We start from the raw sequence: 26,844 nt of genomic DNA on the forward strand, positions 1-26,844 counted from the left end.
ACTGAGAAAGCTGCGATAAGAGTGCATGCGTATGCAGCCCAAAAGCTCTGCTTAGAAAAAAGCCTTGGAGAGCGAAAGCCGAACAAAAGCTTAGGGAGTTCTGCTAACTCTCTTTCGGGTCTTTCGGTTTGATCGAAGAAAGAAGAACGAAGTTTGCTGTTGTACTGAGCCAAAGAAGACCCGAAGAGACAGCGCGTAATTTCAGCAGCGTAGGCGAGTCAAAGCTCCTCTCTAGTGTACATAATATGAGCAGGTGATCTCTCTCACTGTAAGCTCGCTCTCTAAATCACATGCCTCTGTAACGACTATACAGAATTTGTTCTTTCTCTGTTAACGCGCTGCAAACTGCAGAGATCTGCCATGTGTTAAATAAATTATGTATGTAGCCCTATACATACATATGTACATCTATAAAAATAGGTTATGTAGAGTGTTCTCTTTTTGTTTTTCCCTTTGATTTCGATCAATGCCTCTCATTTCTTCATCCACGCCACGAACGGTCTCCAATTAGACCCTTGAAATCCTATGCAGTGTCTTTTGGTCTTAAAGTTATCCAAATGTGTTCATACGTCCATACACACATCCTTTGGGAATGATCCAAAGGGATTACCATTTCCCGGGGACTCCACTAACTAACCAACATTCACCGCTAACAGCTACCCATACCATCTACCAGCCCCCTGGCTCTTGCAGCTCTCTCTCTCTCTCAGCAGTCTGTTTTCCTCTCTGTAAATTAGCGCTCCATCCACTCAGGGAAACACCTGGGAAAACTGCATGGTTCTTGTTATTTTTTTTTGAGCCACTTATAAGTTGATATAAAAAATGCATGCCGAGTGCATTACGCGCACTTCCGCCGGCAGGGGGCAGCAGGGGGCAGCAAGGGGCGTGCAATAGAGCCAGCTCATTAGCCAGACGCCTTCACACTTCCACTGACCCCCCACCGTCCCGACCATCCCCACCATCCCTTTCAGACAGCCGCCACACTTCGAACTGGGGAAATTTGCGAGTGCGTAAGCGTGAGCGTGAGCGGGTCGGAGGCGTGCTCAAGTGGCCCGCCCAGCTGCAAGTCGGGAAAACTATGTCAAAAACTTTAAAAATATTCACTGCATCCATTGGCGTCGTCTCTGTCTCTGTCTCCATCCCCGACGCTTTTCCCTTCGCGTGGCGCTAAAATGTTTGTTGTTCCGAGTGCTTGCGTCTTAGAATGTTTGCCACTTGTTTGTGGCGCCGGCACCTGGTTGCAGGTGTGAGGTGTGAGGAATACTTTAAAAGTTTCCCGATGAAGGTACCCTTTCTGCTTCTGCCTGTGCTGCCAGCAGCAGCTGTAAATTATATGCAAATTACTTCGAAACGACAAATATACGTATCCGTGCGGTAAATCATGCGAAAAACAAAGTTGCTGACTCCGCTCTGGTCTGGCAGAATGGGGGCTGCCTCTTGGAGGAGCTTGAGCTGCGACTAGGTACGGGCAGACGGGGAGGAACAGGAAGGCAAACTAACAACACTTGAGAGCGTGCGAAACGTGTTCAAGATGCCGGCCAGACCGAGGAGTTGGCCGTCCTGCCTGGACGTCCTGCCATTCTGCCACCATGGGATCCTTGAGCTGTATTGATATTTGTGGCACGTCACAGTCGGAGTCATCACGTTGCCGGAACGCAATGCCACCGTATCAGAATGCCACAATCTCAAGGCTGCTGCAACATGCAGTCTCAGTCTCCAGCTGCAGCCTAAAAGCAGGCAACACTCCTTTGCGAGACACTCACACAGGGACAGAGGAGCAGGGGAGCAGGGTAGCAGGGTAGCAGGGCCAGGCTTAAACACGTCACGTCAGCGTGCTGTCAATGAGCACTTGCACGGACATGGGACAGAATGGACGGGAATGCATACGGTCTCCTCGAGACTCCCCGCCTCCCTGTGGCTGTTCACAAATGTTTTATAAGTCATTTTTTATAAATTTTTTCCTGTATTTCAGCTTTATCCTGCCTTCCAATGATTCTCACAGTGATGACCACATTTCTGTGATTCTTTTGCAGTGCTTTGAAGAAGTGGAAGTTCCAAGTAACAGTTCGATCCTAGACCCTTAGACTAATCGGTTGGGAGAGAGCTCTGATTCAGCAAATATCGGCTTCTTTGCTGATGATCGGTGGATGGTTGCCTAGCTTCAGAGCTGCGGGAAGAACCGAGCACCTCTAACGACGTTGCCTGGCCCGGCCTCAGTGTGAATATTTTTTGTATTCATTTTCCATTTTCTTTTGCTTTTTTCCTGCTACTGGGGTGCTGCTGCTGCCGCGCGCATGGCTTGATGCTAACAATAGCACTCCGCGAGGGGGGAACGGGGAATGGCGAGTGGTTTGATGCTGATGCCATGCCGGAGTTCCCCAGCTCAGAGCATCAGAGCATCAGCTCGCCTGGTTTGTCGAGTTGTCGGGGTTCCTTCCTGTGCTGACTCACGCAATGCATACACATGCACAGATTGACAGTCTTTTAATTAAGAAGCCGTCAAAGATGGCGTTGGCACGCTCTCGAGCACTCGCTCTCCGCAGCCATTGGAGTGCAGCCGTGTCACTGGCAATTATGCAGTGCCTGGGCCCGGCACCCAGCCTCCCACTCAGAGGCCGCCCAGCCAGAGATGCTGCTGCAGCAGGCATCCCGCAAACGACAACGACAACGACAACACCAACGCCAACGCCAACGCAATTCAATTTAACGTTTATTCACAAATTAATTGAATTTTTGGTATTCATTGTGCGAGCCGAGTCAGAAGGAGCCATGGAGGAGCCACACAGATGCCGATGATGCAGTGGACGCAGACGCTGATGGAGCTGCTGCCGGCCCAGGACATGGTCTGATCGATTAATCATATGGCCAGCTAATTAACCGCAGGCTCTCGCAGCTGTTGTCAACAATTAGGCTGACACCTGACGAACCGACGACAGGACAGACGACAGACGACCTTCCGAAACTGGCATTGAATCCCATCGGAAAAAACTATAGAAATGACTGGCCGGACACTGGGGAAGACAACAGATTGTTATCAGATAAACATACCCGTACTACTGGGACTCTTGGGAACTCAATGATGATATTCCCTGGGCTTTTAACTGCCTTCAGTCGAAAGTTCAATCAATTATATCACGAAAACCCCCTATGTGCGCGTATTTCCTTGATTGCAGGTGTCATATGGATCCTTTAGTGGGGAAATGTTTCACAGGAATGGGTGGGAGGAAGCCTCGTAACGAAGTTAATAATAATTTAACACTGGATCTGCTCTTTTCTGCTGAGCTGTGCTTATTTGAACTTTGAAACTCATCGTTAGGGAACTTTTTGTTGTTGTTGTTGCAGCTTGCGGGGCGGTTGGGGGGCCAAATTGCTTCCTCGCTGCTCGCTATCTTTGATGGGACACAGGACAGCCTTGACAATTTATTCAGTTGCTCCTGTTTAACTTTGGCAGCTCAAAAGTTGTCCCACTTGGACTTTGCTAAAAGCGACTCAAAAGCACTTATTTCAGTTTGCCAAAGGTAAAGGGGCACGGACTGGGGCAGGCACTGTCGCTGGAGATGCTGGAGAAGCTGGGGAATGGCCCTGCAATAATTGCATCTTATTTTCGAGAGGCCAATGGAACCGAAGCTCCAAGAAGTCTCCAGTTCAATTTGAAGCGTCACTTCAGGAGGCAGAGAGAGAAAGAGAGAGAGAGAGAGCGGCGCGGCGCGGCACACGGGGTAAGTGCTACTTGAGGCTGAAGGACTGCTCGCATGCAAATGCACATAGGGAAGGATGAACTACATACATTAGAATGCAGTTATTTGGGGCCTTCAAAGTACGGCTTATGCTAATGGTATGGAAGCCCGGCCGAAAATACTTCGCATTTTGTGCTTTTCTGGTTGCTTGATTACTTATGCCCCTCCACCCCTCCGCCCCCCACACCACATCCGTTCACACACCCGAAAGAATGCAACAATGTGCATAAATTGAGGCAAACTTTGAAATGGCCGCCGACGCTGCAACCAACAATGTAAAGTGCCACATACTCGTATAGAGAGAAAGTTGCAACATATTGCGCATAATTAGTGTTTATTTTTGCACTTTAATTGGTTATTAGAAGTGGAAGCAGCCAACTTTTAATGGCTCTGACGGGCCATCCACATAAGAAGCCAGAAGGGAAAGGAATGTCGGTGGTTACTTAATTCTTAAAGCAAATTAAGTGCATTGAAATTGATGTTGATTGTAGCCATTGGCAACCTCCGCAGGGGGGGGTGGGGCGCCAGCAGCCGCCTAATTGAAATAATTGACATTTAATGCCACATGTGGCAAAGTTCCTAATGTTAACTGGGAGGAGCCATCAAATGCTTGATATGCCACCTAATTAATCTGATTGCTCCACTTGGAAACGAGTCAAAAGAATTACAGCATCAATTGCTCGGCAAATACGAGTACTTGCCATCAATCTGTTTAGAATTGGTGTAAAATTAGCAATCAGTTTCAGTCTTTTCATTAAAAAGAAAGTCTTTTGCTTCTTCCACGGTGTGCCAGTCAGATGCCCCCCCTTCGACTGGGAATAGTTGGGAAGTTGAAGGTTCGACCCTTGAGGGTGAGCTTCAATTGGTCCATGAAATGAATATGACACGGCAGATAACTCGAACTCTTTTCTCACTATAAAAAGGATGTTTCGATCGGCTCTTCTTGGGGAGTGGTAGAGGGGCTGTACTTGTACTCGTATTTGCCTCACGCGCCTCTTTGACAGTGCCTCAAGCTGCCACATCTTTTCACACATGAAAGAGCTCAAAGCTCATTTCATTAATTTGCTCATTAATTGCCACCAACTGCCACTTGCCGTGTATCTGTTTGACAGCTTTATTTGCGTATCCATCCAGTTTGCGCTGCACTTTATGTCGCTTTTTTCCATTAATCGGTTCCTGTGGCGACAACGTGGCAGGTAAACATCATAATCGTGAAGATAGTGCAACCCGCCGCCCACCGCCCACCACCCCCCTTCACATACGGGCAAACATAAGCACTTTATAATTATGACACATTAATTAAATAAAGTGCACTTCCGCTGTCATTAACACGGCCAGATTCAGAGCCAGAGCCACCAGCAACGTGCACAATGACGAACTAAGACCCGCTCTAGCCGGTGGCATTGTTCGACGACTTCTGCAGCTCCACATTCGCCGATGGGACAACAAACAGCGACGACGGGGATGCCTCTGCAGGTGAAGTGACAAAAGCAGGTGCTCAGCCCAGCCCAGGCGCGCTCCAGTCCGGAGGCCCGTTGACATTTGACAGCAGAAGTCACACTGAAGGGACTCAGCAGCAAGGGCGAGGTCATCACAGGGTCGCCTGAAGCTAGTTAATGGTCAAATGGCCGACGCTTAAGTCCGGGCCCCCCGTGTACCGGCAGACACACGTGTGAGGCAGAGATGCGCCCGTTTGCAAAGTTGCTGCCACAGTGGTCCCACAGAACATTCTCCCATCTAATAGTGCAATCTTTTGAGTGTTCACACCACACAGTCTTCACTGTAGTTCACTATTCAGTGCTGATTATAGTGCTGGGGCACCAGGGAGTGCTGAGAGTGCCTCGGCACTGATAGGCATTTGTCCGAGGCAGGCTGGCGGAAAGTATCCCACCCACTCCCCAATCCTTTCAAAGAGTATTCCGCCCCACTCTCCCACACACACACACACACACACACAGTCAGACAATGACACTCGAGTCGTCGTAGCAGTTGTTGTCTCTGCTGCCGCTGCCGCTGTTGATGGCTACAGTTGTTGTCATTGTCGTTGTCGTTGTCTGACGCCGAGTGTATTTGCTCTTTGTTCGCCATCAGGGCTTTGTGCCGCGACTTGCGATGAACTCATAATTTGAACTCTGACACTGGGGGGGCACAGGCAGACGGGGGAGCGGGCAAATCGATATTGCAATAGGGCTTCCATCGGATATTTGTTAATTGAAAAATCTGTTCGGCGAACTTGGCTCATTAATTGGGGGGAGGCAGCGCAAACAGTACTATTTTGGGGATTTAGACTCTTTCGGGAAATGCAAATGCAAACGCCGGACTCGGATGGGGCGAACATTTCTGCAATATTGCATTTTGTTGCCGAATTTAATTCTATTGGTAAATATAGCTACGTATACGTAATACCCCTATGTGTGTGCCCGCGTAGTGCCGGTTTTGCTCGGTCCTGGCTGGTAATATCAATTAGCGGCACTCATGCGATTGATGGTTGCATAAATTACAGCGTTACGCCAGTGGCGGCGCCATACAAATTGCGTGCAACATGTAATATGACAGGCGACAGTGTTCAAACAGCCATCGCTCACCCGGGTCGAGCGGCGGATGGAGATGACTGGATGAGTGCCGGGCCATCCACTCAGTCCATCCATCCGTTCCGACAGTAGCAGGTGCCGCCCCGCTCCGCCCCGCCCCGCATGCTCCTTCCGTGCCCCAAGACATGGCCCCACCGCATAATTTGCAGCAAAGCCCAGAGGAAATGTCCCGCCGCTAAAGTTGCGGCTGTGTTTCCTCAAAGTTTCCTATCCTGCAGACCCGGCAGACCCACAAACACACACGTACTTAGAACACGCCCATAAACCCGCCTCGCCTCCCCAGTTCTTTAGCGGACAAATTTATCATTTCACCAGAGCCAGGCAGGGGTCGGGGGAGGGAGTCTCAGAGGGCTCTGAAAATTGACTTAAAGACCATTAAAGCAGAGCACTTTTTAATGTTATTAAGTCAAAGTTGATTTGTTCAGGCTTAAACCGATTTGCCCTTGTCGCTCTGTCCCCCGCTGCCCCCGCTTGCGGTAGGCCACATCAATGGCTATGGGCCTGGCCACAGCCGCGCTCTTAGCCCGGCTCAACTGAATATTGAATTTATAAACCTGCACGATATTCCGCAAATTTGTTTCACCAACAAATCTATTCGCAGTCCTTGATAAAGTCGCTGAAAAAAGTCGCATTTTGCATTGACACATCAGCGTAAACAAATTAACTTTAACGCCCTCAACAGCCATGAAAAAAGAGTGGAAAAAGCCGTGACAAGTGACAGGAAAGAGTCACTTTTAGCCGGGGAAGCCGCATCGCCCCGCACCGCATCATTTATGCACTATCCCAGCACAGATCCCTAGAGGTTCGGGCTTTCGGAAGCCGTGCAATAGAGGTACCAGGACTGTACAATCGATTGAGCCACAAATAATATCACGAATATTATTCAAAAGTATTTTGTGGAACAAAGAAATATATAGGATTTAAATATGATTCCATCCAGATTCAGTGGAGCGGAGAGAAGCGGATCTTTATGACAGCCATAAACATGTCGAAATGGATCCCTGCAATATGCAAATATTACAGTATTACAGTGGGGAAAAAAAGCTATCGGCGCAATGCATTACAGATGTCGAGAGAGTGCCGCTTCTCCATGCCACACCAACCATATTGATAAAAAAAACGTCAAATAGTCCTTGGGACGGGGTTGGGGGGGTGGGAAGTGCACGAAACCAAAATGAAAGCGCAAGCAATAAGGGAAATCGTAAATGTCGGAAAATGCTACTGGCCCTGGCGGCCCCTGCCAGTTTGAGGTTGAACGCGGGCCTGCTCCTGGTCCTCGTCCTGTGGCAGTAGGTGATGATGAGGCTGCTGACGCTGTTGACAGTACACCGAATGGTTTGCATTTTCCATTTTTCGCAAATTTACAACTGCAATCAGTAGGGAGACGGACACAAAACGGAGGCAAACGACAAAAAAAAACAGTGTCGAAAATGGCCAACAGCATTTCGCGCTTAAAACAATCAAATTGTTTTTTCGATTCGCGAAGGGTAAACAGTTAAACAAACAATGGGGCCTGCATTTAAGCCGTGGCGCTTAAGCCAGAAGCCCCAAATCGGGACAAAAGTCGGGCCAAAAGTTAAGCGAAACGAATCGAAGCGAAATTTAAAAATTCATTGGAAAATGCACATCTGCTCTGCTCGATTTCATTGTCAAGTGCTCCAGCTTTGATCTGTTTGTGTAATTATCTTGGCCGCCGGGCTGCCTGGCTGCCTGGCTTTTTTCCAACTTTCAGTTGCTTTTTCTTTCGTTCGGTTATGGACATTCATATCGTCACTGCAGTCAGGACACGAGCGAGGCGGTGGCTTTGGTCTCCTTTTTTCACAGTAGGCACTGTTTGAGCGAACTTCAATTTGCAAGTGGCAAACAGTTGTTACCAGTTCGCTTCGCTCGTTTTTTGTCTGGTGTCCGCTGGCGGCACACGTAATTAAAAATTCATCATACGCCACGTTGACTGCGGCCCACACAGAAAGTAAGAGACAGGCAAAAAGCGAGATAAAACGAGGGGAAAAAGAGCGCCAGGAGCTAAATGAACTTCAAAGTTTTTACACCAAAACTAATTGGAAAACAATTAAGGACTGCCACTACGACTACGCTACCGACTCTCCACGGACTCTCCGAGTCAAACGGAAGAGTTGGCCACTAAATCGAGCCAGCCCGTCTGCCATCTGCCCTCAGCCCCCTGCTGGATGCTGAACGGACCCCAAACTACGAGTGTTTGTACTACAATATTTATAATCAAAGCCCAGATCCCAGCCACTAGAAGCGGCACAACTTTCAGCTTGCTACTTTGCCCACTTTTTCATCTCTTGTTCAAGTTGGGGGCAGTCGTCAGAGCCGCCCCTCCTGTTGTTCCTTTGCCTGTTCTTGCAGGACAAACAAAACTATGGGAACATGAAATTTGTTTCGGATCCCCGCGCAGGGACAGGCCAATCGAGCGGAGCTGAGCGGAGCAGGTAATTGAAAAACTTTGAACGCTTCAGCTTTTGGGCTTAGCAGCAGGAAAGGGAAAGTTTTCGATTGAAACTTTAGCTTGTTACGGCAAATGCGCCGAAGAGCAGAGGCTGGCTTAATCAATTGGCGATTGGATTTGAATTGGCACTGCCCTGTCCACCTCCTCCCTTCGCCAGCCCGAACTAGGCCAAATATTCAATGCGCATCAATTGGCTTTGTCGCAGCAGTCGACAGCCTGCTGCTGCACTAGCTCTAGCGCCACCCACATCCTGGCATGGCAGCTTCCGGCCTGGCCACACGTCGCGTGCGTGTTGCCAAAAAACGGAAATGCACAAATCATCGACCGCATGCCTTTGTTGCTGCCAGCCAGCCAACCAGCCATCCAGCCAAAACGGAAATATATGCGAAACATATGCGTGGGTGCGACAGCATACCACACTCGGGTGCCCCATGGCACACCCCCGCTTGGATACGCTGCAGCTGGGGCTGCACTTCTTGAGTAATTATTAATTGGCAAAGCAGCGGCAGAGAAATGCAGATGCAAGCTCCCAAGCACCCAAGCACCCAAGATGAGCAAACATACAGAGCTCTCCCGAACTGTGGACACGACACTGTTGCTGGTAGAGTAGACTGTGGAACGACTCTGGCAGGCAAGCGAAACGCGCCACCGAAGCGAAATCCACTACTGACACACAGAGAGATGCAAACGAATCCCAGCCCCATCCGCCGGTGTGGGAGGGGCTGCCGCTGCTGCTGCTGCTGGCTGAGAGAAGAGAGGAATGTTTACACATGTTATGGCCAGAACGGCTGCCGTTTCATCTGTAGTTCGGCCCCAGCTCCGGGGCGAGCGGGCTGTCAGCAACTTGGGCACGTTCGCTGCAATTGAAACTTAAACTTTTTTCGCAAAATGCGAAATACAAAATTGCAACAACAACAACCAATGTCGGGGCTAAGAAAATAAATAAAGAGTGGAATCATGCCACAGCGCAACACAATGGCAGTTGAACAAAAGTTTCGTGAGCATGTGTGTGCATATGTATAGGTTTTTTATGCAACTTTCGGCGGATGCGGAAACGCGTGTAGCGCTATTGCAATGGCCGCTTTGTTTGGCAATATTTGACTCAAAATGAATGTACGAGCGAAGCACGCCAGTACAGTGGGGGCTGGCATTGAAGGATGCGGGGCAAGGGAGCCTCGAGAGAGCATTTCCCTGTCCGTGCTACGGAGTGCATGTACAATCGAGCTACGGACGTGGCCTAAATGCAATTCAATAGTCAACTTTCTGCCCCATTGTGGCACTTGGGACAATGCAGATTTATGCGCTTATCTATCCAACGGAGTTCAACGACATGGCAGCCGGTGCGCTGGATCCTAGGATACTAGGATCCGCGAGAGTTGTGGACTCCACGAAAACATAATTAAAGTGCCACAGAAAATGGCCGCCAGCCAATTAACCGCTTTGCCAGCTCCGTGCCCCAAGTTCGGAAAACAATGGAGCTGCAGCCAAAAGCCAATGGCAATCATAAAGTCAGTTGGTGCACGGAAATTGCAAGTTGCGGCTAAAAAGGTGGCACGCTTCAGCCATAACTTCAGCTGCTCCTGCTCCTGCTCCTTCTGCTGCTCTGGCTGCTGCTCCCGGCTCTGGTCACGTGACTGTCTTGGTCTCTAGCTAAGCGTCCGAAACTATTCAGCAGCTGCAAAACGGAAATTGCAAACTGCGGTTCCTGCTCGTCCTTCGCCTCCAACCTCCCTCCTTCCGCATTCCACCCGTCAGCGGCAGCTGACCTTTTTTATATATTTCTCATTTTACAGGCACCTTGGGAGGACTTGTAGGTAAAGACCGTTCTTGTAATTACAAATATTTAATGCATTTCGAAATACATCGACATTTGTGGCTGCTCTGCTCTATTGGCCCAGGTTGAGGCTGAGCTGCTGCCCAGAGTGGAGGGGCAGCGGCGGCTTCACCTCGCTGGCAACGCCCTTGACGATCTCCACCTCAATCTGATGAGGCGGCTGTTGCTCAGGACTAATCTCCACTTCGACTTCGTGATGGCTCTGCACGCCCTTATGTCCGGCAACCAGCTCCACCTCGATGTGCTGGGGCTTCTGGTGATCAGCAGCCTGTTTGACCTCCAACTCCACCACGTGGCTTGCGCTCTCGTGCACGGGCTTGATGTCCAACTCTACGTGCTGGGGCTTCTGTTCCGCTTGCTTGATCTCCACCTCAACGACGTGGCTCTCGGCAGCTGGCTTGAACACCGCTTCAACAACGTGGCTCGCGGCAGATTCCTGATGAGCTGGCTTCGTCTCTACCACAAGATGTTGCTCCTTTATCTCCATGTCGACACCTTGCTGTTGGTGCTTCTGACCCGCTGGTCGCACCTCAGCAAAGATATGTGCATGGGGCTCGCTATGGGGCCTCACCTTGATTTGGGGAACGCCCAGAACAGTGCCGACGAGTACCAAAATAATGACTGCTTTCATGTTGAATTCGCTTGAATTGACTGCGAACGAACCACTGGAAAAGCGAGCTTAAATAGTCGACTTCAACATCTCGGTGTGCGAAAATCGGGCACTTAATTAACCATCAATAAGTTGTTATCAGGAAGCAGACTCCCACTGGTCGGGGGGGAGCCCAGAACTCCGTGTATTGCAGGTGATTAGATAACGTCGTTCGATATACAATGTACGATACTGAGAACGGAGAATTCCGCCGTGTCTGCACAGTGGTTACAGCTTACTAATTAAACGCAAAAAAGTTTAATAAAGGCTGTTTAATGCACACAATGTCAGATTCACGTCATCTTTATGTTGTAGATGCGGACCAAGTGGTCCTCCCCACAGCTGGCCAGTTGCAGATGCTGTTGGCCAGGTCGAAACTGCAGCCGACGAACGGTCAAATGATGGGCTTGACTGAAAATAAACAAACCCAGGTCAGGCGAGGCCCGAAAAACCCAACTCAAGGATCTACTCACTTTTTGTTTAAGTCGCAGAGCAGCTTCCATTCTCCCTGAGCGAACTGGTAAATCTTGATCTGGCCCGTCTCCGTGCCGCAAGCAAGAACGTATGTGTCAGTAGTGCCACTCAGGAAATCTCTGGCAAAGGCCACCGCTGTAATCGACTCGTTCTTGAGCTCTAGAATGCCCGCCGCCTGCCAGCCGTTCAGAGAGGATTCCCCAGTCTGTTCTCCCTTCTTCCATGCCACGACCTTTCCGTCCCGGGAGCTTGTGACAAAGTGTCTTCCATCGTGCGACCAATCGCAGGCCCAAATGATGCGCGTGTGCACTCCATTCGTCTTGTCCGTGGTGGCCACCAGATTGTAGCCAGCGGAGGACTCCTGCCTCTCGAACAGAGACCAGCGGCGATCGCGGGAAACGGACACCAAGTATTGTGCATCGGGGGAGAAGCTCAGCTGTGTAACGGTCAACTGATGTCCACCCAGCTTCTGCACCTGCTTCCAGTTTGAAGGGTTCCTGCAACAAGGCTCTCTCTATCATTTTTTCATAGAATTTTTTGGTTTCGCTACCCACCAGAGAATAATCTGAGCATGCTCTGCGGTGCTGGCTCGACAAGTGGATGCCAGGAGGGAGCCATCTGCAGTGGCGGCCAGGGCAAAGATCTCATAGCCATGTCCATAGAGTTTCTGAAGCTCGGGCCAAAGCGTGTTCTGCATCAGAGTCTCCTCCTGGGGTGGGGTCTCCAGGGTAATAGGCACAAAGTAGTTGTCTGGATAGTCGTTTTTGGCCTTCGCTGTCTCGCCACTGTCGGATTCTACTTTGTAGACAGCCTTGTTGGACAGTCCCAGCGAAGGCACGGAGGCTCCTTTGGGCAAAGCTGCAAGCAAAAACAACAAAATATTCAACTAACGGAAAGGAAAAAGTAGCTATGGCTCTCTTACAATCCAAAAGAGCATCTCCCGCCTCATCATTCTCCACGCGACTGATGTGACGGAAGTTCTCAATGAAGTTCGCCGGGGCCTGGAATGTGCGCACGATCTTCTCCTCGGCACCGCTCGCAAACTTGTAGCGTGAGAGCAAAGCCAGAGCCTGCATGTCATAGCCATGGACCTGGGGTCGGGCCAGCTCATGCCAGGTGCAGTCGCCGCTGTCCTGCAGCCAAGGGGCATGAAGGCGAGTTGTCTGATCCGCGGAGACCGTCATCAAATAAGCTCCGTCATGCTCCCAGGCCAGGTCGCGCACCTCTCCGTAATGACCGCTAACAATAACGCTGGAAGTCCATAGATGGGGCTGATCTTGGTTCTGATTCCATATGTGGAACCCTCCTTGATAGCTGTGGGCCATGATGGAGTGCCCGTCGCTTGAGAATTTGCCCCCAAAGAATCCCATCGAGTTGCCTCCCACCTCGCCAACTCGAACTTTCTCCAGCCACACTCCTTGCTCCGTTGGTGCCCACACAATTAGGGTTTTATCGAGGGAGGCAGACAGCAGGCGTATCTCTAAAAGTATCGGCTGCATATTATGAAAGTTCTTGAGGCTTATTATTTTCTTCTTACCCTGCTGCTCTGTGATGTGCCATTGGACTCCGTAGATCCATCCTTCGTGCCCGTACAGAACCGATTCTAGACTCACGGCATACCAGGCATTCGCCCCCAACTGTAGAATCTTTTCCTCTACTTTGAGCTCTTTATCGCTGTTACACAACTGAAACAGAGTCACCCGATTCTCCTGCATTTGCTCTTCGCTGCGTGGGGCGATTCTCCAGAGTCGGATGAAGTTATCCTGCGAGCCGCTGGCCAGCAGCAAATCCTCTCCGTCGTACACAAAGTCCAGCCCTCGCACCCAATCCTCGTGGCCAATCAGCTTGTGAACGCATTCAAACTGTCCCTGTTCCCGTGCTTGACTGCCGCCAGCAGGGATCTGCTCCGTCCACAGCGACACGGTTTCATCATCACCGCTGAAGGCCAGCAACGCATGATCGTTCGGCAGAAGCGTGAGTCGCAGCGAGAAGCAGAAGCCCCCAGCCAATTGGATTGTTTGAAAGCATCGCACATCGTTATCTTTGTAGATCCACAGCTTCAGGGTGTTGTCTGCAGCTGCGGTGGCTAGGAGCCAAGAACCGTCTTGCCGACGCACGCCATCCACGGCGTTTACTCCACTCGAATGTCCCTTGAGCACAGTGCGCTTTGTGGCCCCAGAGTTATCCAATCGCCAGAGGACGGCGTCGCCATCGTCGGCCCCGGACAAAAGTTGATCATTATCCAGCCACTTTACAGTGTTCACCCTCTTTGTGTGTTCCACGAGAGTATGCAGAATCTTGGCGGAATTCTTATTAAACTGCAAGGAATCTTATTAGTTTGCCATATCCTCTCTCTGTATATTATTCCCTTACCTTGGGATCCATTATAGCCACGGCATTGCAGGCCCCGAACGCAATTAGGCCATTTGAACCCCAATCGGCACATTCTGTGCAGCGGTTGCAGGCCACTGAAGTGTAGAGATTCTCTACTCGCATGCTGTTTTACCTAAAACGTCGTTTATTCAGCAGAAACATTCACAATTAAAATCCAGTCGGCACTTTGTTTTTGTTTTGCACGTGTGGCTGTTGATCATATGGTGGCGTGGACAGTGCTGCCAGTCTATTGGAAAAAGGTGATTCGCAGCGTTGCCATTTACTGGAAATTTGAACCGATACCGGTATATCGGTATCTTGTCAATTTCATTCATCTATTAAATTTCATTTTTAAAGAAATCCAACAAAAAACAAGTGTTTAGAATAGTCCAGTCAAGTATGAAATAGATTCATCAATTGTATAAAACTATGTGGGCATGGCTAAATGTTCTATATATATAGTAATATTCCACGGAAGATCAAAAACGAGGAATATAAAAAGAACTTCAATTCGTCAGTATATTCACGGTATATTTTTAAAGTAAGACGGTATATTTTGGTATATTTCTGAGGTTTAGGTAACACTGCTTGTTTATAAATAAATAAATAAATAAAAAAAAAAAACAAATATTTAGCGGTGCAAGCGTCCCCAGCATTAATTAAAAGTAATTTTCATAATTGATTCGATTGGGTGCATGGGTCGCTGGAGCAGTGATGGTCAAAGTGGGGCTCAGTTCATGCCCGCCTCTCTGACTCACAGTGGTTCCCCAACAGTGCGCTTATTTTATGTATCAATAATTTTTTTTTTTCGTATTGTATCGCAGGGTTCTTCAGTGTGGAATGCTTGAATGTGTTTCGCCAGCAGCATAATTGAAGCGCATAAGAAGTTATTTATAGCGCCCCCCGAGACCACGCCCTCGCGCTCAAGTGCCAGCCACAGTCGGGCGAGCATTATGTCGCGCAGCAAGTCTCGTCTACAGTCGGAGGTGTGCGGGGACTGTGGGGCCACAGATCCCTCCTGGGCCAGCATCAACCGCGGCATTCTGCTGTGCGCCGACTGCTGTTCTGTGCATCGCAGCCTGGGGCGCCACATCTCTATCGTGAAGTCGTTGCGTCAGGGCAACTGGGAGCCATCTGTGCTCAATTTCGTGAACTCTCTGAACGCGCACGGGGCCAACAGTGTTTGGGAGCACCACTTGCTGGACGGCGGCGGCAACTTGACGGGCAGCAAGCACGTGCCACGCTGGCGCAAGCCCACGCCCAAGGATGCCCTGCATCCCACGAAGTCTGACTTCATCAAGGCCAAGCACGTCAATCTGACATTTGTGCTGAAGCCTAGTCTGCAAGATGACGACGACTCCAGCGGCAGTGGCAGCAATCTGGAGCAGGAGCTGAGTCGGCAGCTCCACGCCAGCGTGCGGACCAGCAACCTGGAGACCTCCCTGCGTTTCCTGGTGCAGGGTGCAGATCCGAACTACTATCACGAGGACAAGCTGTCGACACCTTTGCATATGGCCGCCAAATTCGGCCAGGCCTCGCAAATCGAGATGCTGCTTGTCTATGGAGCCGACGTAAACGCCTTGGATGGCAATGGTATGACTCCCCTGGAGCTGGCCAAGGCCAACAATCACAACACCATTGCCGAGCGCTTGCTGGATGCCATGTACGATGTCACCGATAGGATCATTGCGTTCTTGGGCGGCAAGCGACCAGATCACGCTGTGGGTTTAGCTATTACCAGGGAAACTTAAAGATTACTGATCGTTTCTGTTCATATCCTCAGAGTGGGCGCCACCTGACAATACCCGAGACGAACGGAGCCGACATCAGCGAGCAGCTGAAGATAGCTAGAGGAAAACTGCAGTTGGTGCCGAACAAAATGTTTGAGGAGCTGGTGATGGACCTGTACGACGAGGTCGATCGACGAGAGTGCGAAGCCAGTGAGTCCGATCAGAGATTGCCTGTGCAATAAACAACACTAATCATATATTAATGTGTTGAACCTATTGCAGTCTGGTCGACGAGCACCTTAAATGCTGATCATGCAACTGTGCCATTCTTGCCAGCTAATCCGTTTTTGAGTGCCACGCGCAATCAGGTTTGACACGGCTACAGTCTACAAATTATTTGAACCTTCATTTTTCATCATTTTGCTCGTACACAGGGTCGTCAGAAATTGGCACGTTTTAATCGCGCCGAGTTTGCTGGCCTCTTGACTGACGTTCTCGTCGACGCCTTGCGGCGCCAGAACATGGCCAATCTGCGACCGATGGATGCTTCTGGTCCATTACCAGCACATTATTCACTGCAATCGTTGCCGTATGCGAATAATTCCCTTCTGCTCAGTTCATTCGAGCAGAGCGGACACGATCCGAATCTGTCGGACGATGAGCCCATATATGATCCAGTGGCCAGTGACGATGACTATGCTCCAGTGCCCCCGATGGCCCAGCAGGTAAACCTAATGCGCCAAAAGATACTCAAGCTGAACAATAGCTTCGGCTAGACACGTAAGAGGCTAGAAGACTGAAAGTTAGACCTGTGCTGTCCTGTGCTGTTCCTTCCCATTGTGTTCATCAGTAGGCAGGGCCCTATAGCCCCCCCCCCCCCCTCTTAGCTACTATACATACATATATAATCCATCCCTCAACGGCAGACTCCCAGTGTAGAGTGTAGAATGTAAGCCTCAATAAAGCTAGCCTGAGACTTGTGAAAGTGTAGTTTGACTACTTTTAGTTGGCTTACGAGTTGTGTTTAGTTTCGTTCTGCTTTCGTTCCCTGCTTAATGTATTTTGTAAATAATTTAGCTTTAATTATGATTTCCGTTCACTTTTACTTATGATTTCTTTGTTGGTGCTTACCTAGGCCATTGTCCATACGCCACCGCGCAATGCCAATTCGCACACCGAAATGGAGACGCTGCGCAAACAGCTCTGCGAGTACAAGTCGGAGATCAACCAGCTGAAGAACGTGGTGCAAATGCTGTCCAGCGAGAACACGCAGCTGAAGTCCAAGTTCTCCAGCACCTCCAACAACAGCGTCTACGATGAGCCACTGTAAGAATTTTGAGTTATTACTTTTTCGTTTTGTATATTCGTTTCGTTTATTTTGTTTTTTTTCGACGTTTTTCGGGGATAGGCGCATTGATCTGAGCTTGAGCAGTCCCGACACAGAACACGAGCCTTTGTCGCTGCCCGAAGGCAGTGGGGCCAATGCTGATAGCGCCTCCTCGAACAACTCCTCGAACCAGTCGACCATCAAGCGGCCAGCCAGCATGTACGAGCGTCGCCTGGCGCCCCACGTGGCAAAGACCCACACGGATGTGCGGAACACGACGAGCATGTATCAAATGGCTGGCGAGGGCAAGCCTTTCGGGGAGGAGGTTAAGCTGCGCTCCGATTTGGTAACGCGTTGCCTGAAGGAACTAATACTGGCCATGCAGCCGGTGCCAGAGGACCAAAAGCAGTCGATTGCACCGCACGGCGAGCTCATACGAAGTGCCGTCACAGATTTGATTGCTTTGTATGCGAACTTGGTGAGACTCCCAGGGAAACTGTCAGGATTGAAATGATTTAATTGTACCTTTTTCGACCATTGTTGCAGCCCCCAAATACAAGCGAAAAGACACGAGAGACCCTCAAGCAGCTCACCCGCCACAACATACTCATCCAGCACGAGTGCGAGAATCTGCAAAAGGCCATCGAGGCCGACGACAAGCAGGCCATACAGAAGAATACCTTGGAGGTGCGCGACTGCGCCTTCCACATTGCCAGTGCCATAAAGACCTTGGTATTGCAGTTCTACTGAAAACTGGAGCAGGAGCTGGAACTGGAGCTGGAATACAATACAATAACCTAAGCAGTTTAACTCGACCCCCAATTTAGCATTAACTGTCGACTAACCAACGTGCTTCCGACAAATAACATACACAGGACCCAACCCCTTTTACATATGTATTTTATGTATCGTATTTAATAAATGTTCACATCAATGTACTTCGTTCAATATACACAAAATGCGTTCTTTATGGGTTAACGTCAATAGAAAAGACGATTAAAATGGTTGACAGTGGGTATTTTCGCCTGAACGGTCTAAACGGGAAGGAAGTCAAGGATGTGTTACGTTCAACATCTATCATATCATATCATATATCGTTTACTATCAGGTGCATGGGCATCCCTCTCGATTGGGGCATGTATATTGTACATTTTAGTTAACTATATGTTCTAAGCAATGGACAATCAGCTAAGCATGGCGTATACATATATGTATACATACATGTATATACATATGTATATATAAATATTTATTAATTTTTTAGCTGTTTACAATATAATTAATTGATTTTGTTGCTGCCGCTCCTGTTTCTGTGTGCCTGTGTGTTTGTGTTTTGTTAACCTGTTGGTCGTCTATTAAGCAATCAGATTGCTTCTATGGACACCCCTGCTGTGTCTATAGTACTACATTCCGTTGTTGTGCAAGTTCGAGGAACTTTGACTGGTTAAAGCCTTCATTTACGTGTGTCTACAAAACAATATTCGGGCTCTCTGTGAACGCTCCAAAAGTATTCATAAAAATATACATATCCAATGCAGATATACAAAAATTAAGGAGCATTGTCTAAAATATTGCTTTACATTCATTTCCATTAGTTTGCTTCTCGAGCGTGTTCCTCCGTCCGATATCATGCCACAACCTATTTTGATTGCGAGTAAAGAGCTAGCTTCTGCATGGGATTTTTAGATTATTTGAGGCATCTCCATGCTCTTTCCCCTTCGTGAAGACAACATATCAATCAGCTGTGAATCAATCAGTTTATCTAATTAAAATTAAGTTTAACTATTGGTAATCTTTAGGTACACATAAGGACTACAGATACATAATATCAATATCTAGTTTTGGAGGAGCCTTAAAAACGTTTACAACGAAACTTAGCCAAAACGAAGATCAGTAACAAAGAACAGCAATACATGGACAGCAATAGGTGATAGATCCCAGGGGTCTGGTCGGGTCTGGTTTGGACTGGCCTGCAAAACTAACTAACTAGCTAAATACTTTGTCTGTCTGTGCTTATCCTTATCAAATATGTCTCTCCACCCCGGACCCTGGCTTAAAATCAAATTGTCTAGACTTGTAACTAGAAAAACGAAAGAGAAATCAAAAATTAAATGCAACAAATGCCGGAAATGTCTTTTCAATAAAACTTTACTCGTCCTCAGCCTCGGTTATCGTAGAGTTCATAATCTGCGTCTCCTTTTTGTACAGAAGCTGCCGATGATGCTGCAGAAGACGATGGGAGAGGAGAGATTGTTCAATCATACGAATATCTGTATCTTCTGCAGAGTGCTTGTTCCTACCTCTTCGTTTTGAATCATCACGATGCGATGCTCCAGCTGCGGCGCCAGTTCGCACGAGGACTGCTCCAGATCATCGAGGGAGGCACGACGCAGCATCTGAGGGGGTAAACTGAACGTTATCAGGGATTCGTTTTCCATTCTCGTATCACGACTGACCTTCTGCGAGTTGCCATGCGACAGATCCATCGACTTGTTGTGGTGGCCCACAGACAGCTTGCGGATGGGCGATGGGCCGTCCAAGTCCATGCTGTCCAAGCACTGAACCAGGCTATGCCTCCGCGAGAGCGTCACCAGCGACTGTCGGTGCTTGGTGTTCTGGCCGCACTTGCGCGAATTGATGGCCTTGAAGTGATTCTGCAGTGTTATTCCCAGCTCTGGACAGGCATCGTCATCCATCTGGTGATTGAACGAGAACAGAGCTTTACAATAGGAACACAAGGAACACCAAATGATGGAAGACTCACGAGAACATTGACACCTTTGAACATGGTATAGCCATCGCAGCCCATGAAGATGTAGCTCTTCACGCAGAGCTTGTAGGTCTGCTCCAAGTTGAGGTACTCATCGCCCACCTGGATCAACTGGGGATCGATGCGCTTGCCGGGCTCTGCCAGTGGATTGAAGGCGAAGCTGATGCCAGCCACTTGGGGAAAGCGTCCTTCCAGCTTGGGATAGGCCGATACGCCGTTCTCGAGGGCCTGCCACAAGACACGGCCGCTGACCTCGAGCAGGATCAGGGGATCCCTCATGGGTATGACATTTACCAGGTCCCCCATGGTGAAGGCTCCTACTGGATGGATGCGGTCCGAGCGGAAGGTGCCGCCATTGAGAATGACCACATCGGCGCCAACCGCAGCCAGGACCACGTCGCACACCCAATTGCCGAGATTCGTCTCCTGGGTGCGCACCCGGGAGAAGCGTCCGTCCAGCTCCACGCTGAACACCCCCATCACATCCGACAGCTTGCTCTCAATGAACTCTGCGGGAGGAACAAGCGAATGATTAGGACTAGAGATTCCAGCCACCAAACTGCGACTTACTTGAGTACTTGGAGAGTTCCTCCTTGAGCTCCGGGTCCTCCGGTATTTTGGCTGTCACGTCCACACACTTTACATCCGTGGTAAAGTGCTCCCGATTGGCGGGATCCCGCTCGATGGTGATGACCGAGAACTGCTGGAAGTCCGTTCCGGACTTGACGATCATTTTGCCGTTGATCTCCGTCACCTCCCGGACGTGGTCGTGTCCGCCCAGGATGATGTCGATGCCGTTGCACTTCTCTGCGAGATTGATGTCGTTGGGGGTGCGCATGTGGGTCAGGGCAATGATCAGGTCGCAGCCCTCGTTGCGCAGCTCACGGGCCAGACGATTGCCCGCCTCCACGTAGTCGATGAATGTCACTTCGTTGGGGTCTATGGTGGGCAGCGTCTCCAGCCACTCGCGCTCCACCAGCCCAATCAGGCCAATGGAGATCTGGTTGTGCAAGATGAAGTGGGAGATCTTGCCCCCGCCCAAGGGACGGCCGGTCTCGTTGTCCACCACATTGGACATGAGCCAGGGGAATTCCGTCTGTTTGATCAATTTCACCAGCACATCCAGGCCGTGATCTGCAAAGGCAATGATTAGATAACCTTCTGATTCTTAGCCACCAGATGGCTTCGCTTACCAAAATCATGGTTGCCAAAGACGGCGCAGTGTGTTCCCACCGAATTGAGCACCGGAACCATCTGTTCTCCCTGGGTGAAGGTGCTCACTGTAAGAAGGATCATCAAATATTAGACATTATGGTCCTGCTGCCCCCCATTCCCCTGCCACTTACACATGCTGGGCGAGAAGGCGTCTCCGCTGAAGAGCACCAGCGGATTGAGATGTGCATAGCTCTTGATGGCGGTGGCAAATCGGGCTGCCCCGCCCACCGGCTCCGTCTCAGCCATGGACTCGATGTTGTAGACATCGTTGTAGTGCAAAATAGTCAGGGGCTTGTCGTCGCCCTCGGTCATCTTCAGCAGCTTCTTGGTCTTCTCCAGCTGCGAGGAAATCGACGTGGAGCGGCCGTTCAGGCCTGGAGGTGCTGCCCGCGACGCTGAACCGCGATGGCGCGGACTCTGTGGCTGGCTGACAGAGGCGTAGACGTACGCGCGCGTGGAGTGTGTCAGCAGCGGCGTCAAGGACTGGCTGCCGCTGGGGTCCTCTTCGTTGCCAAAGTTGGTCGAGCCGCACAGGGAGGCGGCGGCACTCGATGCCGCGGCGGGTCCGGTTGTCGCGGTGGGCACAGTGGTCGTCGGCGTTCCCAGCGACAGATCAAGCGAGCGAAAGTTTGGATTGCTGCTCTGGAGCATGGACAGGGTGCGAGTGCCTGCGTCGCGCACCTCGATGGAAGCCTGCAAGCGAGCAGAACAGTGCGAATGGTTGTCAGTTGCTTCATCCGATATGGAATCTAGCTTTTTCTCTCACTTCACTCTGACACTGACACTGACAACGACAACGACATTGAGTAAGTCTGGCCACTCTACTGGGGCCAGGAGCAACTGAATATTCAAGCGGGAGGCAAGAAATCAAAAATAAAGAGGAACAAAGCTAGGTGGAGGGTGAGGGGGTGGGGGTTGGAGAGCATTTGCCTGGGTAGGGGTGCAGGTTGTGGGGTACACGCATTCACTTGGGGGGTGCTGGGGGTCACATCAATAAGTAAGATTTGGATGGATTTTGACAGAAACCTGCTTCAGCCAGCCGACCACGTTGCCCATGGTGGCGGCTCCTCCTGAACGGGTGCTTCCGCTGCTGCCCGACAAGTGGCTGAGGCGACGACTTGATCCCGAACCCGGTCCGTGGCCAGACGGTGATGGCGTTGAGGGCGGTGCACCTTCTCCTCCACATCCACCTCCGCCTCCTCCTCCGCCTCCTCCATCGGTGCCCGCAGTGCTCATCCTACAGACGCTGCTTGGTATGGAAAATCGAAATGGAAATGGCACACAAAAGGTTTGTTCATGATTCTCGGCTTCACTCGGATTACACTGGTTCGACTTACAAAACGGCCCGGCAATATTTCACGCTACGTAGGCGCATTTTCAATGCAAGAAATTAATAAACAAATCAGAAAAGCACAAAAGCAGAAACGGAGAAAATATTTCGTAATTTCGCGCTAAAAATAACGAATGTGCGAGTGCCTCCGCACCTCTCGGACAATAAACTGCAAATGTGAATGCAAATCAATGTGTAAACTGAACAAAAGCATTCAATATCTTCTCCCCCATCAATGCAATAACAAGAGAAGAGGCTAAGAGTGAAAGTGCAGAAAGAGAGAGAGAGAGGCATTGCTCACAGCTCAAGTCTCAGGTCTTATCAGAGTGGAGAGTCATTTCCTTCATTTGCTCATCGAAACAATAATGAACGAATCGGACCTACTGTATGACCTCTTTCCCTCATCTCAGGGTGAGACAGTACCAAACAGTCGGCCACAGAAACAGCGACGGAAAGATCTGGCGAATAGTGAAACGGTTCCACTACATTGACATTGATAATGAAAGCAGCGAGCAAATCGACAAAGTCATCTGCACAATGCTCATACGCAGCGTTGGCGGTGTCGCGACGAGCAAGGTCTTCGCCATCAAGTGCCTGGGATGCATGAGAGCTGCCTGGTCTGTCGCGCAACACAGCACAGGAGATGATGTGCAGTCGCCCGGGAACATGGCTTCGATGCACAGTCTCATCAATTGGGGCAGACAGCACCGCTGAAGAACAGTTGCAGACAGCTTTGACGGGTTGGCCAACAATCGAAACCAATCAGCCACCCCCTTCTGACACTAATTGTGCGGACAACAAGCCATTTGTTCGCTCAATTTGCCAGGGGAATGTCCAATGGAATTCAATTACAGTTATTAAGTTGTGCGACTACTAATTAATGCAGATGTCGGTGCTAAACTTCAATTAAATTCGTTTGGCTAAACTAAAAACCAAATTAATTTCGTATTTCCGCAAAAGAGCACTTCAACAAGTTTATCGAAAAACCATATCAAAATGCGCTATGATATTTACAGAAACTGTTATCACACGCGAAAATGCATCTCATTAAGCTGCCCTGCAGAACCTGCAGAACCAGCAGAGCCCCTACAAATCCACGTACACGGATTATGATTCCGAGAAGCGACCGCAAAATCCCATTTCGTTTTTTGCAAAGACCGCAAACAGGACACCCATTTTTTTGATACCCGTATATAATCGCTATACATGTAGTACACATGCGTATACTTGTACATATGTAGATAAAGGACCCCAATGTACTCTTCTGGAAATTTCGTTTGCAGCAAAAAAAACTATAGGTTTTGCTCGTTGCGTATCTGTGGCGAAATCCGGATCAAATAGGATGCACTTGGCACTGAAAATGCGTGGGTTACAGGTATACCAACTGTTTGTGAAGTATTCTAGAGGACACAGAGCACAACGAATGCAATTTCTTTTCACTTTCCACTGCGGCTGGCCAGGGAGATGTGAAAGTTCTGGGAGAAACCATTGCATGCAATGCATTGGAGAAAGTCGAGCATGCGATGTGTTTTCTCTGTCCTTGACTCTTTCCAGCAAGGCAGAGGGGAACCAACCGAACAGAGACAGCCTACAAGACAAGAGCCAAGGGTTAGGGGTCAACAAAGTGAGAAGGAGGGAGGCCATACCATCCGCCTGCTGCTTGTTTTTCGAGAGCCAAAGGACAACCGTTGTTAAGGGAAACACACACACACACACACTTCTACTTAAGGAACGAGTTTATGAAGTTCGGATTAGGGCTCTGGCTGTGGCTGGGCCTGGGGCTGGGGCTGGGCTCGGGGTCTCCGTTTATCACACATACTCGTAATCGTGCTCGTATGCAGCCAGGTCAAACCACAAGTTCATTAGCATATTAGGTGTAGGTCCCTCCGACGGGACGGTGCATGCTGATTGCCCTGTAACATTCTAGTTTCGGCTCCGAGACGGAAGTGAAGAGTGTAATGAGCAAAATGGAAACACAAACCACAAGCCACAAATGAGAACTGAATTATTAACTAGTTAACTAGTTCTTCATCTAATTTCGAATCCACGCAATTTGAGAAACCTCTAGAGCTAGTTTAATGCCGTCCCAACCTTGACATTCGAAAATGATCAATAAGATTTCATAGGTCAAAAATTAGAGCTTTGTTTTGAAAATCCTTTGAATTCGTCTCACTCACTTGCGTGCGTGTGAGTGCTTCAGGCGTTCTGCTTTCCAAGGGCTCCGTTTGGTGTCGAGTTGGGGTTGGGCCAGCGACTATTCTTAGAATATCGTTGTGGAATGCATGGGGACTGAAAGAGGCACACAAATATGTTCATTAAATTCATTAACTTGTGCAAGGAATCTAGGAATAGCAATCTAGATTCTATCATTAACAAATGAGAACTTAATACTCGAGATGTCCGATAATCGTACTACATAGCGCCTTGCTTTCCTTAAATGATTACTCAATATTCTGTAAGTAGCGGGATTGCAAGTTAGAACAACCACTAGCACTCCCAGTGGCAAAAACATAGTTAATCGATTTTTTAAACTTCATCTTTAAAGCCTCTTTTCAACGCAATTCCTATCCATGCAATTAAGCACGCAACCAGACACGGAATGACACCCACACGCACCCACCCCCCACACCCTTTGGTGTGCCTCTGGCCATCATAGTACGTGGCGCCAGCTGCTGCTTGTTTTCAGTTTTCAGGGACTGTGATGCTTCAACTCTAAAGATTTAGCGGATGTACGAGTATATCATCATCTACGGGTAATTTCAACTGCCGGTTGTGAATTAATTCGTGTCAAGGTCTCAAATTTGAGCAATTTTTGAGTAATTCCTCAGCATATTTGATGAAAGCTAAACCTACAAAGTCACAAATGTCTTGTATAACTACTTATATCCACAATTCAAATCAATTTAGAGAATCTCAAGGTCAGAGAACACTCAAAAGATACCTGAATGCGATCACACCGAATGCCCTAGACCTTGCTGACCAGTGTCACCATCTCAGACACCATCCCATCTCTCTGGGAGCAGAGGCACTTGTTGTAAATGATTAAAATACATATACATATTCGAACATATATACAACAATGCCAATCCAATGCATTTCCGAGCACAGTCAGTTCCGAGCGTATAGCAATCAGCTGTGCTAGAACGAGAGTGCTAACGAAAGCTTTCTCTCACGCAATATTGGGCTTTTACTCTCTCGCGTCGTGTGTTTCCTATCTCTCTCTCTCTGTCTCTCTCTCTTTATTTTAATAAGCAAACACGTTGTTCGGACGCTTTATTATTTGTAAGTTAATAAGCAAAAACGTGTTGAACGGTAAACGGTTAGCAATTCTACCTGCACACAATACCCATTACACATGTATGTCATGTTCCTGTCCGTGGGTATTAGTGCGTTCATTCTGTGTGTGTATCATGCGTAATAATTTCGTGAGGGTTACGGGTATCGCGTACACTTGAACTTGCAGCTATCTCCTGGCAAGTAAAAATAAACTGTTTATGCAGTTAAACGGTGCGTAGGCTGTGCTTTTTGGGCCCTGGAGCTCCAGTTCGCCACCTTTGGCCCGCGAACAACCAACCCCACCCCGCTGGTGACCCGTTATCCTAATGTACGCGTGTGCGTGCGTGGGGGAGGCATTAATAATTCAACACTTTGTGAGCGGACAGGGCATTATTTCATTTTTGCAAATCCCTGCGAATTTTTCAATTGACGCATCCGCCCGTCCTACATCATTCACACAATGTACCCCCAATTAGATCACTCACAATCACTTTCACTGGCCAGCGTCGTTTGCAATTTGTATTTCACTTAACTGCAGGTTAATCAATTACACTGATAACGCTGATTTTTACCCTGGCTGTGTCTCACCTCCCCCCCTTCGTTCGTGGCGACTCAGCAGCACTTTTTGCGCGTTTGTTTACGGTCTGGTCTGGTGTGGTCTACACTTACAAATTGCTTCGGCTTTTGTTGAGTACAAATCCTTTGTGTTTCCTTGTGAAATTGGGCAATTTCCTTCCTATGTCCTGTGCAGCTCCGTTTTTGTGCTCTGTAAAAATGCTACGCCTGATTTAATTTGTCCTTTTTGTGTACAAAATCTTCTGCGTATCGAAAGGAAACGGTGCAAAGTATGGGAATACGAGAAATGCCGAAACAACCGTTCGCTCGCGGACAGAAAAACTCTAACTGGCCTCCACTTACACGCGAGTGCGATGCGATACGCGGATGGACCCATATGGGGGGGAGAGCATGCGCCAACCGCAGAGCAGCTAACAGCAAAGCTCTCCCAACATAACAGCGCGAAACGAATCTAATCTGTTGAGCCAAGATCAAATGTAGAGAGAAAGCTTT

At 49.1% G+C, this 26,844-nt stretch overlaps 4 protein-coding genes across 7 annotated transcripts; 1 reads left to right on the forward strand and 3 right to left on the reverse strand.

Moving 5' to 3' along the window:
- Positions 1 to 10,630: 10,630 nt before the first annotated feature.
- LOC6898871 (uncharacterized) lies at positions 10,631 to 11,305 on the reverse strand. The gene has a single exon (XM_002138806.3). The coding sequence runs from the start codon at positions 11,261 to 11,263 to the stop codon at positions 10,685 to 10,687; it is 579 nt and encodes a 192-aa protein (XP_002138842.1). The 5' UTR covers positions 11,264 to 11,305; the 3' UTR covers positions 10,631 to 10,684.
- A 218-nt stretch (positions 11,306 to 11,523) lies between these two features.
- Elp2 (elongator complex protein 2) lies at positions 11,524 to 14,362 on the reverse strand. The gene is made up of 6 exons (XM_001361710.4): positions 14,129 to 14,362; positions 13,293 to 14,073; positions 12,678 to 13,235; positions 12,310 to 12,613; positions 11,755 to 12,252; positions 11,524 to 11,692 (listed from the first exon to the last, which is right to left on the reverse strand). The coding sequence occupies exons 1-6, from the start codon at positions 14,249 to 14,251 to the stop codon at positions 11,575 to 11,577; spliced, it is 2,382 nt and encodes a 793-aa protein (XP_001361747.2). The 5' UTR covers positions 14,252 to 14,362; the 3' UTR covers positions 11,524 to 11,574.
- Positions 14,363 to 14,704: 342 nt separating this feature from the next.
- Git (ARF GTPase-activating protein GIT1) lies at positions 14,705 to 18,137 on the forward strand. Its single transcript, XM_001361711.5, has 8 exons — positions 14,705 to 14,793; positions 14,953 to 15,849; positions 15,912 to 16,068; positions 16,141 to 16,226; positions 16,293 to 16,583; positions 16,994 to 17,184; positions 17,267 to 17,663; positions 17,732 to 18,137. Exons 2-8 carry the CDS (start codon positions 14,977 to 14,979, stop codon positions 17,933 to 17,935), a joined length of 2,199 nt encoding a protein of 732 aa, XP_001361748.3. The 5' UTR covers positions 14,705 to 14,793; positions 14,953 to 14,976; the 3' UTR covers positions 17,936 to 18,137.
- A 786-nt stretch (positions 18,138 to 18,923) lies between these two features.
- LOC4805331 (mannosylglucosyl-3-phosphoglycerate phosphatase) lies at positions 18,924 to 26,715 on the reverse strand. 4 transcript variants are annotated; one of them, XM_015185077.2, is made up of 10 exons: positions 26,446 to 26,715; positions 24,678 to 24,789; positions 21,302 to 21,863; positions 21,149 to 21,235; positions 20,526 to 21,089; positions 19,950 to 20,464; positions 19,642 to 19,881; positions 19,486 to 19,581; positions 19,338 to 19,408; positions 18,924 to 19,265 (listed from the first exon to the last, which is right to left on the reverse strand). In XM_015185077.2, the coding sequence occupies exons 3-10, from the start codon at positions 21,819 to 21,821 to the stop codon at positions 19,208 to 19,210; spliced, it is 2,151 nt and encodes a 716-aa protein (XP_015040563.2). In that variant the 5' UTR covers positions 21,822 to 21,863; positions 24,678 to 24,789; positions 26,446 to 26,715; the 3' UTR covers positions 18,924 to 19,207. The 4 variants fall into 4 exon arrangements, with proteins under 4 accessions (XP_015040563.2, XP_004444450.3, XP_015040561.2 ...); XM_004444393.3 differs by lacking the exons at positions 24,678 to 24,789; positions 26,446 to 26,715 and adding exons at positions 22,197 to 22,416; positions 22,508 to 23,446; XM_015185075.2 differs by lacking the exon at positions 24,678 to 24,789.
- Positions 26,716 to 26,844: the final 129 nt, after the last annotated feature.

Source organism: Drosophila pseudoobscura, chromosome 3 (genome assembly GCF_009870125.1).
Source record: "Drosophila pseudoobscura strain MV-25-SWS-2005 chromosome 3, UCI_Dpse_MV25, whole genome shotgun sequence".
Lineage (NCBI taxonomy): Eukaryota > Metazoa > Arthropoda > Insecta > Diptera > Drosophilidae > Drosophila > Drosophila pseudoobscura.

What these genes read in the sequence shown, in the direction of transcription:
- LOC6898871 (XM_002138806.3), bottom strand. Translation starts at nt 11,263, where the DNA reads ATGAAAGCAGTCATTATTTTGGTACTCGTCGGCACTGTTCTGGGCGTT.
- Elp2 (XM_001361710.4), bottom strand. Translation starts at nt 14,251, where the DNA reads ATGCGAGTAGAGAATCTCTACACTTCAGTGGCCTGCAACCGCTGCACA. An exon ending in TGGCTATAATGGATCCCAAG is followed by an intron (nt 14,074 to 14,128) that starts GTAAGGGAATAA and finishes GATTCCTTGCAG; the next exon opens with TTTAATAAGAATTCCGCCAA. An exon ending in CATGCTCAGATTATTCTCTG is followed by an intron (nt 12,253 to 12,309) that starts GTGGGTAGCGAA and finishes GCCTTGTTGCAG; the next exon opens with GAACCCTTCAAACTGGAAGC.
- Git (XM_001361711.5), top strand. Translation starts at nt 14,977, where the DNA reads ATGTGTTTCGCCAGCAGCATAATTGAAGCGCATAAGAAGTTATTTATA. An exon ending in GCAAGCGACCAGATCACGCT is followed by an intron (nt 15,850 to 15,911) that starts GTGGGTTTAGCT and finishes TCATATCCTCAG; the next exon opens with AGTGGGCGCCACCTGACAAT. An exon ending in TCGACGAGAGTGCGAAGCCA is followed by an intron (nt 16,069 to 16,140) that starts GTGAGTCCGATC and finishes AACCTATTGCAG; the next exon opens with TCTGGTCGACGAGCACCTTA.
- LOC4805331 (XM_004444393.3), bottom strand. Translation starts at nt 22,545, where the DNA reads ATGCGCCTACGTAGCGTGAAATATTGCCGGGCCGTTTT. An exon ending in AAATATTGCCGGGCCGTTTT is followed by an intron (nt 22,417 to 22,507) that starts GTAAGTCGAACC and finishes CATACCAAGCAG; the next exon opens with CGTCTGTAGGATGAGCACTG. An exon ending in CGCATGGCAACTCGCAGAAG is followed by an intron (nt 19,582 to 19,641) that starts GTCAGTCGTGAT and finishes TTACCCCCTCAG; the next exon opens with ATGCTGCGTCGTGCCTCCCT.